Consider the following 17,471-nt stretch of genomic DNA (forward strand, 5'->3'; position numbering starts at 1 on the left):
TTTCTTAGTAAGTTAGATGTTATGTACCAGTGGTTGGTAAGCCTTAGTTTTAGACGCAGATGTCCTGATCCAACAAGGACAATTAGAATGTCAAAACAGGTGCTTGTGAATGCACACCCTAGGCAGATGCGCATCATGATGTGCCTTCGCATTTTGGTGTCCCTATGCGCCCTGTTGAACTACTTGGCTGTGTGTCCATGTGTGTTTTCTGAACAGGAAAATAATTGGACTACACGCAATTAGATCTGGATTGTGGCCAGCCTATTAAAACAAGTTATTTTTACATATATTTACACACACACACACACACACACACAATGTGCAGGATTGCAACCAAATTTAGTCTGCATCAGTAATCTATATACATAATGCAAAAGTAGCTATTAAATATTTACAGCTGGAAGGCGTGCTATTTGGAATGCAGGAAGAAAATAGAAAGATAGGTTGAGGGGTTATCCGAGGCCATATGGAAATTTTGATCTATGGCTCTCAGGCTGATTTCCAATGTGTCATGCGTCTCACTTGCTTCTTACCTATGTGCAGTTGCCATATCTAAATGGGTGGCTGCGGTTCTTTTTCTTTCTTAGTCTTCCTTGTGCTGTTGTCGAAGTATAGAGGCCATAGGAAACACGGGACCCTAGGAAGATTTTAAGTACGTATAGAGAGGACAGGAAATAGCCAGGATTCCACTCCCCAGCTGGAATTTCATTCAGCAGCCCAGATCCAGAGAAGGGACCCAGCAAAGAAAAATCCAGACCCGTCAGAAAAAGTTGCCTTTGAAGATCCATTCAAACTTAGCGTGCCGCAATCTGAGTTTTGTCCATTTTTCTGAGAGTGAAGCGTGATCTGATGAGTGAGAGGAGGAAAGAGCTGAAAATCAGATCTCTGGGAAGGGATTCTAAGGCCCGTCATCTCTGATTTTGGGACGGGAATAACATGGCTGGCGGCCAGGGGTAAATGGATTTGCAACAGTCAAACATACCATAGCAGCAAGTTTGATTCAGACCTCGTAGTTAACACAGACCTGCCCTATCTGTCACTCCCCAAGCCAGGTGTAGCCCATCAACCATGTATTGTAACGGAAGTGGTGCATGATAACCCCTTGTTTTTGCCACTCGTCCAACTCTGCTTGGCTTATATATAGGCTTTGTTGTGCCTGGAGGTTCAGTCACAGCTTTCAAGGGCTTTCAAGCGCTGCTTGCCGTGATGGAGGCAGCAGTGCTTCTGAGTACAAGTTGCTGGAAAGCACTGGATGAGAGAAGGCTCTTGTGCTCAGGTTCTGCTCTGCTCCCTGGTTTCCCACAGGCATCTTACTGGCCAATGGGAGAACAGAATGCTGGATGAGATGGGCCTTTGGTCTGGGGAGTGCATTCCACAAGCGGGGAGCCACTGCAGAAAAGGCCTCCCTCCAGACCTCTCGTGGAAGAGGCCCATGGAGGGCCTCAGAAGATGATCTTGGGCTCCACGTGAGTTCATTTGGGGAGAGGTAGAAGAAAAAGGGACGCGGGTGGCGCTGTGGGTTAAACCACAGAGCCTAGAACTTGCCAATCAAAAGGTCGGCGGTTCGAATCCCTGCAACGGCCTGAGCTACCGTTTTCTCGGTCCCTGCTCCTGCCAACCTAGCAGTTTGAAAGCACGTCAAAGTGCAAGTAGATAAATAGGTGGGAAGGTAAACGGCGTTTCTGTGCGCTGCTCTGGTTCGCCAGAAGCAGCTTAGTCATGCTGGCCACATGACCCGGAAGCTGTACGCCAGCTCCCTCGGCCAATAAAGCGAGATGAGTGCTGCAACCCCAGAGTCAGGGGTCCCTTTACCTTTACCTTTACCAAAGAAGAAGAAGAAGAAGAGTTTGGATTTGATATTCCGCTTTTCACTCCCCTTAAGTCTCAAAGTGGCTCACAATTTCCTTTCCCTTCCTCCCCCACAACAAACACTCTGTGAGGTGAGTGAGGCTGAAAAACTTCAGAAAAGTGTGAGTAGCTCAAGGTCACCCAGCAGCTGCATGTGGAGGAGCGGGGAAGCAAACCCGGTTCACCAGATTACGAGTCCACCACTCTTAACCACTACACCACGCCGCCCTGAGCCATTTAAGGTTTCGTACGTCAAAACCAGGACTTTGAATTGGGCCCAGAAACTGATTGGCAGCCGGAGAGTCATTGCTTTAACTATGGAAAGGCAACATACAAATAAAATGAGGAGGTAGGACAACTCTGTGCAGTAATTTAGGCTGAGAGCCAGTGACTTGTCCTGGCGAGCCTCGTATTTGGAGCTGGGCTTCATTAACAAGCATTATGACCCAGCAACTTGTTGCGTCTTGGATGGAGGTGCTAGAGGGCTGGAGGGCTGGGTCCCAAGGGGTGAGGGATAAGGGGTTCAGGCTCTCTCTAGCGCAGGGATTTTCCAACCTGAGGCCACATTCTCCCATGGGCAACCTCCTGCCAATGCTGGGTGCGGACAGAGGCAAGGAGTGGGTAGGGTCAGAGGCAAGAGTGGCGGCTTCTTCGTGCCTTTCCACGGGAGGCAACATTCCAGCCACACAAAAGGAGATTTCTTACACCCCTCACCACCCTCCACCAGAAACTGTCAGAGTTCAAGGGCACATTCCAGACAGGCAAAAGTACTCAGAGAGGACATGGAGGAAGGTGGGGGAGGCACATGGCCCCCGGAGGGTAGGTGTGGCCAGATAAGAGAGGCCTGCAGAGTCTCCTTCAGGCCCCAGGGCCTGGGGTCCCCCAACCCTTGTTCTAGCCACGGGTTCCCCTCACCGCCACCCCCTGCTCTCAACAGTAGTGTCCAGTGGGGTGAGGCATCAGTGAGCTCAAAAGAGGGCCGAGGGAGCAAAGGGATCAGTGCAGTTCAGCAGTGGGGGTAGGGAAACACAAGGGATAGCTGGGAGGGCAGGTGCAGCGGCAAAACTAGGCTTAATTTCACCTGGGTCAAAAATGCAGTATGGCACCTCACCCATGTCCGTTTGTGTACACACACAAGCTGGGATGCATGCGCATAGCTAGGATTTGGGGGGGGGGCGGCCAGCCAAAATTGTTGAGTTTTTTAAAAGGAAATCCCCATAAATATGACATTGGGGGGCAGGCTTCTACTGGGGGGGCAGAACCTCAGATAATTGAGTACTTTCAATGCTTTCAATAATATTTGTGGATGGGGGGGGGGCAACTGCCATGGCTGGGAGCCTCAATGGAGTTTCACTGGGGGCAAAAAAACTGGCTAGCCCCTCCCCCCCCCCACGGCCCTGGGCAGGTGCAAGCAAACTGCACCAGATCTGCTACTGAATCCTACTCGCTTTACAAAAATAGTGAGGAAAGGTGGCATTTGGCTGCCAAGGTAGCAAAATATATTTCACAGCTTGCCCAGAGGAGATGAGGAGTTCTGAAAGGCTGGTTCCAAAGATTGCGACAAGCAAGCAGAGCAAGCAGACTGGGCACTTCTGCTTTCAACACATTGGCATGGGATGGGCATCGCTGTCTTGCCCTGCCAATGCACCTCCTGACTTGGCAAAAGCAGGGCTCTGTGCCTTTAAATCACTTAGATTGTCCACAGCTGCTGTGGTTTGCAAGCATATTATCTCAGAGGGCTCCCCCCCCCCCATACATGGAGCAGGGTTAACAACTGTTTAGCTCTGTAAAGGGTTCAGAGATTGGGGGGGGGGGCGCTTTTTCTCTTTTGTTTGTTTTTGGCCTATATTTGTCCTTTATTCCTCCATCCAGAGAAGCCAGTTTACTTTCAAAAGCAGCTAAAAAAAGGAAAGCGCAACTGAATTTGGCTGTGAAGCCACAAAAATCCAGACCATGCTATTTTTATTATTATTAGTTTTAAAAAGTGGGATGCAGCCGCTTGAAGACAGTTCAGAGTTTACAACGGACTTGGAACTCTTCTAAACTGTTAAATTTCCTTAGAAAACTTGAGAGCCAGAACTTCCAAGAAGCCTGACTCTTGTGAAGGAAGCAGCTGAAATGTCTTGGAAAATAAAACGTTTGCTGTCTGTTTGAACCTTACTAGAAAGAAAACTTTGTGATGCTATTAAAAATGTGTAACCACATTTTTAATGTGGGGAGGGGGAGAAGGAGGGAGGGAACCAACTCTAAGGTTTCAGGGCTGACCAGGAAATCTAGAGATCTCTGAAACCACAAACTGGCTTCAAATGTTTTCTAAAAGGATTATTGTAGAGGGGGAGGGCAAGTCTTCAGGGGGCAGCCTGGTGCTGGAACTAGACGGACACCTTAAAGGCTAAGAAATCAGGGTTCAGGAAGAGGAGAGGGGAATCAATCTTTTTTTGGGGGGGGGGATACTTGATCCCCAAATGTGCAGTTCGTTTGAACGCAGAGAAAGATCAAAGGCTGACTTGAGACTTCCCCCAAACCGTGGAAACCTTTTTGGAGTGTAGGAGGGGGAAGAGGGAAAAACCTCAAAGCAGACTTCAAAACGAGCTGATTTTTCAAACAACAGCTGTTAGTGGAACCCTCCCAAGTGCGAGGAAATAAATTGCCAACACCCCCTTTTTTCAGCCTTTTTTTTTTGTCAATATCCTGGAGAGAGGGGGGAGTGTGTGGAGAGAATCCTCCAGCCCAGGCAGCAAGAGCCAATCGACTTCCAAGTCTGTGTGTGGCTGCTAACGAAATCCAATTTTTTAAAACAAAAAAAGAAAGCGCACACACACACACAGCCCAAGAGAGCGAAGAGGAGGGTTTGAAATCTCCTTGCAAGCAATCTGCTCTCAGCGCCTGGCGCTGCAGTACGAAAGAGCCAGCCCACTGAGCGAGGAGAGAGAGGGAGGGGAGGCGGAGGAGGAAGCGAAGGGGGAATGGGAGCAGGCGCTCCAACGTGGAAACGCTTCCCAGCTCGCTTTCCGATACATTCCTGGCCAAGGCGATGCTTCTTGCAAGAGCTGCGCTGACTTGTTGCAAGGATCTGTCTTTGAGGGGGGGGAACGCACGCGCGCAGCCAAGCCAGGCTGGATCCATCGCTCGCTCTCCCCCACCCGCCTTCCCTTTCTTTGCTCGAGCGTGGATCTATTCGGTCGATTGAGCTGCATTCGGATCCACTCTCTTTTTTTCCTGAAGGGGATCGGGCCGTTTGATGGGGACTCTCGGCAGCCTGGCGTTTGGGGGGCGGCCTCGGAGGGATTTTGGGGGGGACTGAAGGAGCGGGCGCGGGGGGTGCCGTGCGATCATGCAGCGGGCCAGCGTGATGGGGATGCCCTGCCCGGAACCCAGTGGATCTTATTCCCAGCAGTTCAAAGCCGTGAGGTTTTCGTACCACATCGAGGCGGGAGCAGCTTCCTCTCCCCAGATTCGAGCCGGTAAGGGAGAAGGGATTGGGGGGCGGCGGGGGCGCCTCGTTTTCTGTCTTTGGCTGGTCAATGGGAGAGCCTTCCGTCAACGCTGGAGCGGAGGTGGATTTCTGGTTTCGGTTTGCACCTTGAGCAAGGGAAGTCGTGCGCAATGGTTAGATCAAAGAAGCGCTTGCGCCAGGAGCATCTGGCTCCGCATTTGGGGGAGTGGAGGCCAGTGGCTAGAGCAGGATGCCGAAATGGCAGTTTTCTCTCTAGGAAATGATGTGTGTGGTGTCTGGTGGGAATCTGGGGAGTGGTGCGCGCAAACGTAGTAGCTCGGGGTAAAAGAGCTCTACCAAATGTGGATTAATATGTTGTTTTTTTAGTCCATAGTTTGCAACAGTTTCGGGGCGCTGGAGGTGTTAAAAATAAGAATGGGCAACGGGCCTCTTTTCTTTCATCTGCACTCTCCTCCGAAACGTGCCTGGAGGTCCTGGAGCACAGGAGGGATTAGGCTGCCAACTCTGTAGCTCTCTGCCCCGAAGAGCTTACAGCGATAGTGCAGCCGCCCTCTCTTCTCCAGAGCTGCCTCTGCCCCACCGCTCCTTCTCTCCCACAGTTCTTGTAGTTGGCCCTGATTTTCTTTCAACCCTGCCATTTTGATTTCTTTTCCTTTGCAAATTCCCAAACCTGATAAAAGACCAAGAAGGCAGCTTTTGAAACAAAGAGGTATGCAGTTAAATTGCAATGGGGGAGGTTCAGAAAAGGGAAGGGGGGAGGGTTGCAAGAGCATTAGTTTTGCAGCCTGCACTCTCATTCCTCCCCAAGCATCTCTCTAATCTTTCTCAGAGTCTTCTTGCTTTGCAAGATGTAATAAGGTAAAGGTAAAGGACCCCTGGCAGTTAAGTCCAGTCGCAAACGACTCTGGGGTGTCCCCCTCATCCTAGACCACACAATTTTCTACCCCTTTCTTGGGAGTAAGCTGTTCAGCTTGTTGATTATAACTCTTCTGCAAGACAGCTTGCCCCACTCTGAATCTGACTGATAAAGGACTTGGCCTCCTGGAATTGCACCAGTGGAACTCCTTGCCACAGGTTCACACAAAGGCTTAGAGAAAATTTAACAGGATTAATACAGAAAAGATCAGCTGTGTCTCCTGACAAGTCATACATTCATAGGTGGAATTAAGTTTGGAGCCAGGATTTGGTGTCATTTTCTCTGGGTCTGATTTGCAAATTGCATCCTGTCAAGATGTAAGTGTGAAATGTGCAAGGGGGTGGGGTGGGGGGAGATGTGCGGCTCTTTCCTCATCTTTCTCTCCCCCACCCCCTTCCCACTGTGAAGAATCTCACACAAGAGACTGAAGCCTTTGAGTCACCCTTACAAGTTTGGTATTATTAGAAACATTTTGAGGCCTGAGAAAGGCGATTGGGGAGGGGGGATTATTACAAAAAAATAGGAAGAATTATCCTTCCTTGAAATGAGGCTGAAGAACTGGGTCTCTGTCCTCAGCATCCACACCAGCCTTTGGGTACTAGGCCTGGCTCTTCAGAAATGCCAGCTCTTACATTGCCAATTTCCTTAATGTCTTTGGGCATCACTCTTTCATAGGAAGGTGGGGCTTCCCAGTAGCTAGAGCAGGTTGCCCTGGGGGCTGGATAATGGTCTCCTGGCCTTTGCTGTAATGGGGGTGGGTGGGGGAATGAAATGTAACAGTGGATTCTTTTCTGTGACCCCAGACGCAGGGCAAGCCCTTCCCTTCCCCACCCCTTTCCTTTGTTGATTCAGACTTGGGTAAGCTTTGTGTTGTTTCCCCCCCTTTTTTTTTTGCTTTGTGCCTGAGGCCAGAGTGGGACTCCAGCAGCCTCGGGTGCTGCCACAGTGTAGCGAAACTATACAGACACAAGCCTTTCATGTGTACAACCCATTCAATTTTTTGAAGCATGGTTTCCTCTCCCCTCCCCAACCAATTATTTTGCTTTGTTAGCTAATCCAGCGGCAGGAGTTTACTTGTGTGCATTTATCATTGTTGTTGCAGTGGCACCTGTACATCATCTTCTCCTCCCTCCTTCCCCTTTAAAATGTGATTTATCTGCTAGGCTATACTGCCCTCTCTGTCCTGGGGAGAGAACCCAGGAATCCTAGCTCCCAGCCTTCCCTTCTCTAATACCCTGGACTCGCCCACTGCTCCCTTGAGCAAAAGGTGAGAAGGAAGCAATAAGGCAAAACTGAAAAGATGCTCTTTCTGGCTTGCCTTCGTGATCCAGGCCTGGATTGTTGGGGGGCAATGCCATGGAGAGGTATAACAGGGGTGTGAATAAAGGGAGTGAAGGTTTGTTCTGGGGAGGTGTGAGCCACTTCTGGTTTGCTTTGTTTTTCTTTTCTTATGCCTGGCTGTCTAGCACTGTATTTTACACTCCTCCAGCACGCAGAAAGGCTAAAGAAACTCAGACGGGTCTGAACACTTCAGCTGGAAACCCGGCTATTCTTAAAGACAGTGCCTGTGTGTGTGTGTGTGTGTGTGTGAGAGAGAGAGAGAGAGAGAGAGAGAGAGTTGTGCTTCCATCTTGCAATCCAGATTTTCATCCACAAAGGAAGCCTTGGTTTGTTGCTTCCAATAGGAGTTGGCTGACTTGCGCGGCTTGAAAACAAAATGCTGCGCTTGAAAAGAAGCCTCTTGGAAATCCTGGCTTCTTTTAGGCAAAAGCAGAACCTAGTGCAGTGGTACCTCAGGTTAAGAACTTAATTCGTTTCGGAGGTCCGTTCTTAACCTAAAACTGTTCTTAACCTGAAGCACCACTTTAGCTAATGGGGCCTCCTGCTGCTGCTGTGCTGCCGAAGCATGATTTCTGTTCTCATCCTGAAGCAAAGTTCTTAACCCGAGGTACTATTTCTGGGTTAGCGGAGTCTGTAACCTGAAGCGTATGTAACCCGAGGTACCACTGTAGTTGTGCATACAGTCTCTCTCTCCTTCCTTTGGGCTCCCTTCCTCAGCTCTCTTCAGCCCGAGAGGTCGGAGCAGAAGGATACAGGAGCTGACTCGGGGTTTTGAGAAGGGACAGGAATCCTGTGGTTGGAGGAGGAGGAGGAGGAGGAGGGCTGGGCGACTGGAGCCTGGAAGTGAAGTGGCAGGATTTAGGACTGGGGGATCAGATGTGTTAAAAAATAATGTTTAGGTGCTCTTTACCCCAGTGTGCTGTGGTTGCAGGAGAAACTTGAGCTCGCTCGGACCAGGTGCTGCCCATCCTTGTCTCCTGCCTGCTTATTCCGCCCCTAGGAACGGTTCTGCTCTCCCTCCCCCATCTTCCTTCATTACAAAGCCTGGAGGAACACTGCTGGGTTGACATAAAAGCAAAGCCACATCCTGGCTCCAGGGAAAGCCGCAGGGGGACTATCTGGGGGACAGAGAGCCCTGCTCAGGATGGGGAGAAGAAGGCCCGGCCCCTCTAACCCCTGCTGTAGGAGACGCATGTGGTCCAGGGAGACCGGGAGCCAGGCCTCTTTGGCTCTGGGACAGGGGAGCACAGTGGTTCTGGAAAAGAGCACAGCCTGCAGTTGCAGTGAGTCAAAGGAAACCGAGATTCAGGTTAGCTTAACTCGGCACTTCATTCATCAGTGCTTTCTCTTTTGAGCAACTGTATTAATGGGTGGGGAGAGCCATGGGAAAGGACCCCAGGAAAGGAAGCACAAACCTAAAGGCAGGGCTGTTGACTTTATAAAGAATTTTGTGTTTGTGACAACAACTATCATGCCAATTTATTTAAATCAGTATGCCTATTGCAAAACCTCCACGTGCCTTTTTATATATTTAAAGAAGTGTGAGGTCACTTACAATTTCAGAAAATGGGCAAGGCTGTACTCCTATGGACGCTTGCCTGGGAATTTACAGAATTACTTATTTCTGATTATACGTGAGTTGGGTTTTGCTGCAAAGCTTACTGTTCATTGTTAGCAACAAAGGTCCTATTTCGTATTGTTTTTCTCTTTTATTACAGTAATGGACCAAACTCAAAAAAACCTTGACAAACAAACAAGAGAGTCCTCACTGGATTGTCCCACAGATTAATCCATGGACTTTAATTCTTGCCTTGCAGCCTTGTTTGTGGGGGGGGGACACTCTTTGAAGTGTCCCCTCACTTCTCTAGCACTGTCTAATTGACATGGGCAGGTCCTAGACTGTGTTACTGGTAGGTGCAGGCTGGGAACTCATGTTTTGTCTCTTGTTCTATTTGAGTCTCAAAACATGGGGCAGGGGTTCATGCTTCCTTCCCCAGCTGCCTGCATGGTGCACCTTCCTGACATAACCAAAAGAGGATTATGGAGAAAATTAGGATTTGGAACTAGGGAACCATGAGGCTCAAATTTGGGAGAGTGAAGTACAGGGCCCATCATGAGGCTGCTGCAGAGGTAAAATGAGTGGCTTCACTATACAAAGAGGTTTTCTGCATCACTAAGGGTGGCAGAAAGGGTGGTGCTGTGGGTTAAACCACAGAGCCTAGGACGTGCCGATCAGAAGGTTGGCAGTTCGAGGCCCCGCAACAGGGTGAGCTCCCGTTGCTCAGTCCCAGTTCCTGCCAACCTAGCAGTCCAAAAGCACGTCAAAGTGCAAGTAGATAAATAGGTACCGCTCCGGTGGGAAGGTAAACGGCGTTTCCATGCGCTGCTCTGGTTCCCCAGAAGCGGCTTAGTCATGCTGGCCACATGACCCGGAAGCTGTACGCCGGCTCCCTCGGCCAATAAAGCGAGATGAGCACCACAACCCCAGAGTCGGACACAACTGGACCTAATGGTCAGGGGTCCCTTTCCCTTTAAGGGTGGCAGAATGGGAACCAGCCATATTGGACCTGTGGTGGGAAGTTCTCCCATGCAACCCTCGGAAATGACTCGGGGCTCAGCAGGGCTTGCACAGGAGAATCAGCTTCCAGCTGGACTGTGCCTCAGCGATGGCTAGTAAGAAAGGGTCCTCTTCTGCCGTGGGCATGGAAACGTCTTGAGGCCGTGTCTGGGGCAGCAGAGACCCCTCTGGTCCAAAACCAGGGGCACCTCTGGGAGATTCCTGTTCTCTTTCCTTGCTTGCAGTCTTACTGAGCCGGCCCCACCATTTTTTTCCATCCATCTGGGTGAGAAGAGCTATCTTTAGAAAGGGGCCGGGCTGGGGAGCTCTGGGCCTGTAGTTCACTGTGTCAGCAACAGCTGCCAGGCTCTGCGCGGGGAGGGGAAGCCTGGGCCTGAGACGGGAAAGGGCTCTCGGATGGGAGGGGAAGGGCGTAGAGGGCCGTATGCTAACAACCGGATCCCAAGACTTGCTGTGCCAGCAAGTAAAATAATTTAGGATGGGGCGTACGAACCGCTGTGCCAATGCTGCGTCATTGTGACATTTCACTGGCACTGCTGGGACCGCTGTCTTGTTGCTCGATGCTGTTGCCAAGGTTTGGGGGGGAGGAGTTTGCCCAGGTGTGACCCCAAGTGCATTCTATTGGAATATTAGCGTGAGGCCCAAAGGAAGTGCTTCTTAACAAAAGTCATATTTAACTATACAGCGTCAGACAATTTTAATCATTAACATGTCCCTGAATCTGTTCTGTCAGGGTATATATGCAAATAAGTACAGGGCCGGTGCCTGCGCTGAGCATCCTCAGGCAGCTGCCAGGAACCTTTAGGCCGCTATTTAAGTTCCCCACTTAAATTTGGGGGGGCATTGTGAGTAATGTATGTGGTGCGTGGCTCACAGCCACCTTCCCCATATTGCCATGTAAGCCTGCGTGCAGGCATCTGTGCACACATGCAAAGGTATGGCAGATGTCTTTAAAGCAGGCATAGGCAAACTCGGCCCTCCAGAAGTTTTTTTGGGACTACAACTCCCATCATCCCTAGCTCATAGTACCAGTGGTCAGGGATGATGGGAATTGTAGTCTTAAAACATCTGGAGAGCCAAGTTTGCCTATGCCTGCTTTGAAGGCTGGAGAAGGCTCCAGTTATGTGCATTGTGCCCTCCAAACCCTGCAACGAAAAAACCCAAATTCTTTAGCCAGAAGAAATCATGCTGATGAAGAAGATTCACATGCATAATAAATATTATTTAATTGGGACCTAAAAATAGCTTGGTGCCGCAAGAGTGAAATCAAAAGACAAGCCCTGCCCACAGCTCTGCAGTTTGCAAATACATGATGAAGGGAAAACAGGAACTAATTGGGGGGGGGGGTGGACACATTAGAATGATTGCTTGTGCATAATTGTTTCCAAGGTCGAAGTTAAAATACTTCAGATATTCTAGGGGAAGGACTAGTCCTTTTTCAAAAAAGCAAAAATTAAAAATGGTCCACGTTCACTTTCACACAGCTCACTTTGACATATGGCCCTCAGAGAGTTGAGCATGGGTCATTATGGCCCTCCAAAAATGTTAGCCATTCTTGGACTAGGCAAATGGAAGGAGCGCATGATGTGGAGCTGGTGGGAGATTATCTTTAGGGAAAGCAACTAGCAACCATGGGAAGGAAGAGTAAGAAGTGACATAGCTCCCACCAGTCAGTCCTTTAGTTCTCACTCCCAACTGAGATGAAGCCCTGGGCAGCGGAATTCTATATTCCACCACTATGTGGGCAGAACAGCTCTTGTCTCTAGTTGATGCCCACTCCAAGAGGAAACTTGTTTGACAGTGGAGCGGTCTCCCTCAGAAGGTGGTGGACTCTCCTTCCTTGGAGGTTTCTAAGGAGAGGTGGGATGGCCATCTGTCATGGAAGCTCTAGCTAAGATTCCAGCATTGCAAGGGGTTGGACTCTTGAGGTCCCTTCCAACGCTATGATTGTATGATAAAGGGTTAAACACAGTTGAAATAAATGTTTTTAAAATTTTGCAAAACTCCAGTCCTGCCCTTTGGCAATGCTGCCATTGCCTGCCAATCCCACATTGCCCATAGTGGAAGGAACCGGTCAACCTGGGGATGTGTCCACAGTGATACCACGTCCCCTTAGCGCACGAAGCAATGCCATGGTGGCCGCAGATGATGAACCCCAGCAGCGCAGGCAGCCAGTGTGCAGCTTCCAAAAGACTTCAGGTGCCCTGCAGGGTGGGGTCCTAAGTCTCACATACCACAGTTCATACAAGTGTGCAGACTCAAGGACCCAGCCAGTCTCTCACCTGTGCAGCCCATGGGACCATCTCTCCTCCAGCAGTTTGGCTGAGAAGCCAGTCTTGCTTGCCAGCACCCAACACAGCTACTCACCCCTTCATACACTCCATCAGTAGCACCCCTTGGCATACTCTCAGAGGCTGACCCCCACAACCAGAGACAGCAAATGCAGTACAGTGGTACCTCGGGTAAAGAACTTAATTCGTTCTGGAGGTCCATTCTTAACCTGAGACTGTTCTTAACCTGAGGTACCACTTTAGCTAATGGGGCCTCCTGCTGCCGCCGCACGATTTCTGTTCTCACCCTGAAGCAAAGTTCTTAACCCAAGGTACTATTTCTGGGTTAGTGGAGTCTGTAACCTGAAGCGTATGTAACCTGAAGCGTCTGTAACCTGAGGTACCACTGTATTCGTTTCCCTACCTCCAAGGGTCCCATCCTGATGCCATTTACCACAAGTCTGAAGGAGAGGGAACCCTGCTCACTAACCCACGCCAAATACAGAAACAATACGTGGAGTATTGATGGCGATCTTTACTGAACGGCACCAGCAGCGATGGAGTGTAACCCACAAAGACTGCCAACCAGTCACCTGGGCTGGGCTCTTGCGCTGGTTGGCAGTGCTACAGAGGAGCAGTTGGAAACACAGTGCTCATGGCTGTGGTAATGGGTTGGGTCTTGGTCTGCACAAAACATGGTGTGGGATGGCTGTGCTTGTGGGAGCAAGGGGTGATATGGAGAGAGCAGTTCATAGTCCCTGCACCTGGATGCAGGTAGAAGAGTGAGAAGTGTTGCCTGTGTGCTCAGTGAGTGCTCACGATAGCAGCATACCTGGTCTGGGGCTTCTGCCAAATCCTAAAGCCCCCTCAACTGGTGCAACTCCAATATAGGATTGTGGCATACTCAGTTCCTCTCCTATGTTTTCCCTCCTCTCTGTGGTTCTGCCCCCTCACCCCCAATCATAATCTGTGTTGTAAGCTCTTCAGGGCAGAAGCCTGCTGATATTACTCCAAAAAATGTGCAGGCGTCCATTAAAGCAGCCTTGTTACTTGACCCGTGTAGCCTCAAGATTGCACCAGCCACTTCTTGCGTCTCTTGGAGGTGTGATCAGGAATAGCAGTTCCTGAAATGTGGGGCTCCTGTTCTGTAATAACTGAAGGTGTGGGTAAGGGGGAGAGAGAGCACCCGGTAACGATACAATAATCTTTATTGTCATTTTCCCATACAGAACAATGAAATTGAAAAAATCTACACCAGACATTCAAAAACCCACAAGCCAGCTATCCCAGCCTGGTTAGCCCCTAAAAACTCTGATACCCTATAATTGAATACAGTGGTACCTCTGGTTACGTACTTAATTCGTTCTGGAGGTCCGTTCTTAACCTGAAACTGTTCTTAACCTGAAGCACCACTTTAGCTAATGGGGCCTCCTGCTTCCACCGCGCTGCCGGAGCACGATTTCTGTTCTCATCCTGAAGCAAAGTTCTTAACCTGAGGTAATATTTCTGGGTTAGCGGAGTCTGTAACCTGAAGCGTCTGTAACTCGAGGTACCACTGTACAATATACTCACATAAAGACTACTTTACACTGCGTTTAAAACCAAAATCACATTTGGATAGAAACTGATAAGGCCAGAAATACGGCCTGCTCAAAATGCCAGGCCAGCGCTCCTGAAGTTCAGTCAACTAAGAAGCTGGCAATCCTGCAGTTTCTTAACTGCTCCTGTTTTTCCAGCCTCCGCCTCCGGCCTTTGATGACACTCCCCGCCCCCTTCTTCCTCTTCTGTGAAACGCAAAGGGTTAACCCCCCCCCCCAACAGTCCAACAGAGCAGGGTGAGGGCAGGATACATCCTGCTGCACCACCCACATTTGGCTTCTCTTCCCTCCCTCCAACTTTTTTCCCTCTTGCAGAACCCTTAATATGTTCCATATGGGCGCATCATGTGCACAGAGGCTTCCGATGGCCCTGGGGCTGGAGCTGTTGGTGGAATGGACACCCTGAATTCTGAATCACACCGAAGTCTCCTTCCAGCCCCTCTACAGGGCTTCTTCTTTTGAGTTGTCCTTCCCTGTGCAAGGGAGGGGGTATAATGAAGCTGATACGGATCTCTGTTTACCCCCACCACGCACTGCTTATACTGGACATATTCCCAGGTTGTTTTTATGTGCTCAGATTCTATTTAGTATTTTGTCTGGAGATGGAACACTGGGGGTCAGCACGTACTCAAAACTTGTTTTGGGGTGGGGACTTCTGGAAAGCCTTCTGTATGGCCACCACTCCTTGCCAGACTTGGTGGGCTTGCCTGCTTCTAAACTTTTTTGGAAAGACCCACTTTCCTTTCACCAGATCCGAGGACATGCATGCTGCGAGGAGTGGATGCTCGACAGGCTGCCATCATGCCTCTGGTTCTTGCTTCGAATTGGTGCCCTGTAATTTTTACAAGCAAGTCTTTAATTTGCTGCAAGCTGGACACAGTTTGAGAAAGAGAGAGAAAAAGAATCTTGTAGGGTGGAGTCGGGAGGTAGGCTGCAACCAGCTCAGATTTTTAAGCAAAGGAGGAGATTGCCAAGGCCTGATGCTGAGTGTTGAAAAAAGCCCCCTAACCCTTTTGATTTCTGAGCCAGCTAAACACTTTCCTCTGGGTCCTGGATTGCCTTCCTTTCTGGCTAATGTGGCGGCTAATCGTGGCAGTAATTTGTCTGGTTTTTCAGTGCCAGTGATGGGCTTAGGAAATAGATAAGCAACAGCTTTGTAACATCAGGCATAGACATTTACAGGGTTGTCAGGGTAGGCTCTGTTGGCAGGGCTGGGCAGGGGATAGATTCTGTCATGTTGGACCTGCACATTCTATTTCAGTTAATACGGATTATTTATTTCTTAAGTAGAAGTGCAGTTAGATAAATTTAGGTTCTGGATTTAATGGTTTTAAAGGGTCTTCCTCTTGATGATAATGTGCATTACAGGCAACTCCGAATTTACATGGAGGTTACGTTCCAAGGCACCACGTGTTAAATGAATTCGCATATATTTGAAACACCATTGAAAAATCCTGCAAATGCCCCGTTCTACCCCTTTTTGCAATGTTTTTGGGTTTGGTGTGATGAGCGTGTGTGCGGTTGCACACATTGGACGGGCCTTAAATGGTCGCTGCCTCTACTTCACTTCAAGATACAGTGGTACCTTGGGTTAAGAACTTAATTCGTTCCGGAGGTCCGTTCTGAAACTGTTCTTAACCTGAAGCACCACTTTAGCTAATGGGGCCTCCTGCTGCCGCCACGCAATTTCTGTTCTTATCCTGAAGCAAAGTTCTTAACCCGAGGTCCTATTTCTGGGTTAGCGGAGTCTGTAACCTGAAGCGTCTGTAACCTGAAGCATATGTAACCTGAAGCGTATGTAACCCGAGGTACTACTATACTGGCTGTGTGCACAACCAAACTTTTAAAGTACAGTATATTGCTCCCCTCAAAGAATCCTGGGAATGGTGATTAATTCCTCACAGAGCTAGAAATCCTAACACCCTCAATAAACTACAGTTCCCAGGGTTCTTGGTGGTGGTAAGAAACGTGTGTGAAATGTGTGCTGCGCACACAGCCGTGGAGACGCAGTCTTGCTGCAGTTGGGAGCCTTCCTGCGCATCCTGCTGGGTGGGACCCTAGACGCACTCTGCCCTGATGGCAACATTGCCCTCCAGACTTCTCCTCTTATACTTGCTTTCTGGAAGGTTCTGTAGTGGACCCCCACCCCCACCCCCTTTTATTGCAGGCTTATGGATGGTGTGTAGGAGTTCTAATCCATGTTAGCGACGGTGTGTTGATTATGAAGGATGAAGGCACGGCTTTATGCAAGTGGTGAATCAGAGAGAACAGAAAGGGCGTGTGAGTCAATGAGTCCCTTCGTAAATAAAATGCATATATCTCAGTGCTTAATTTCTGCAGGAAAAAGGAGGCTCTGAGGGTCAAACCTGCTTTGAATCAGTTTTCCTTAATCCTAAGAGTTTGGGGACAGGTGCTAGTCACTCTGTGACAAGGGCAAAGCAGCTAAGCTTCCTTTATTATTACTAACAAATCTCCCGGTACTGGTACTGAAATCAGAACTGAAGGTTGAACATGTGGCCCAATCGTCTTCTAAATCCGGCCCGCAGTCTGGGAATCAGCGTGTTTTTACATGAGTAGAATGTGTGCTTTTATTTAAAATGCATCTCTGGGTTATTTGTGGGGCATAGGAATTCATTCATATTTCCCCCCCCCAAAAATATAGTCTGGCCAACCACATGGTCTGAGGGACGGTGGACTGAAAAAGGTTGCTGACCCCTGCTATTCCCACAATCCTTGTTCCTGTCTAGCCGTAGCCCCTCCTCCATCTTCCTGCCAACACTGCAGGCCCCAAATCCCACACACCTCAACCCATGACTGTGCTCTGCCTTAACTGTTTTAAGTCAGGTCTGTAGCGCATTTGCTTCCTGCCCCAGTCTGGCTGGCAGAAAGACGGAGGGTGTGCATTATGGTGCCACCCCACTGACGAAATCAGTGGGGCACAAAGTTAATTGACCCTGAGAATGCCAGAGTGAAAGCCAGGAAGAACAGTAGGAGAGACTGCAAAGGATGTTCTCTTCACAGGTTTCTTCAAATACTCCCACTAAGGAGCACTGCTATGTGTGCGCGCATCTGTGTGCATATAAAGGTAGCCTTGGAGCTGTTTTATCCCCCCACTGTGATTGCTGCAATTTGTGGGAAGGGATTAATTTGTCAAGGGGGGGTGGCGCTGGGAACCTGCTTTCGCCACAAAGGCTGCGATTTGCATTTTTATTTTACCCAGAATCCTTTGTGTGGCAGGGTTTCGCTCTTTTCCTCTCCCCCACCCCCCGCAGGTGACAGCCTTATGTAGGTGACTCCTGGACAGATTTGACACAAATACTGCCAGACACAAGTGGCCTTGGATTGGCAGCGAGGCTGTCTGCTTCTGAGAAGCCTCCAAGCCCTCGCAGCCCTAGAGAGGCTGGGAATGGCACTTCTGTCAAGTCCATCTCTCCATGGGAAACGTTAAAGATACTACAAAAGG

The 17,471-nt window shown here is 49.4% G+C and overlaps 2 protein-coding genes across 3 annotated transcripts in view; one reads left to right on the forward strand and one right to left on the reverse strand.

Moving 5' to 3' along the window:
* The window catches only part of LOC310696819 (uncharacterized protein), a 234,548-nt gene that overhangs the window by 16,050 nt on the left and 201,027 nt on the right, over positions 1–17,471 (reverse strand). The window lies entirely within an intron of this gene.
* Positions 4,750–17,471, forward strand: part of FGD1 (FYVE, RhoGEF and PH domain containing 1) — a 49,646-nt gene continuing 36,924 nt past the window's right edge. For both annotated transcript variants that reach the window (XR_014520727.1, XM_083482800.1), the window contains exon 1: positions 4,750–5,312. Coding sequence is in view for 1 of the 2 variants with exons in the window: in XM_083482800.1 (XP_083338926.1) it covers positions 5,183–5,312 (130 nt within the window). In the remaining variant the exon portion in view is untranslated. The remainder of the gene's footprint in view (positions 5,313–17,471) is intronic.

This window comes from Podarcis liolepis, assembly GCF_965112155.1.
Source record: "Podarcis liolepis genome assembly, chromosome: 17".
Classification (NCBI taxonomy): domain Eukaryota; kingdom Metazoa; phylum Chordata; class Lepidosauria; order Squamata; family Lacertidae; genus Podarcis; species Podarcis liolepis.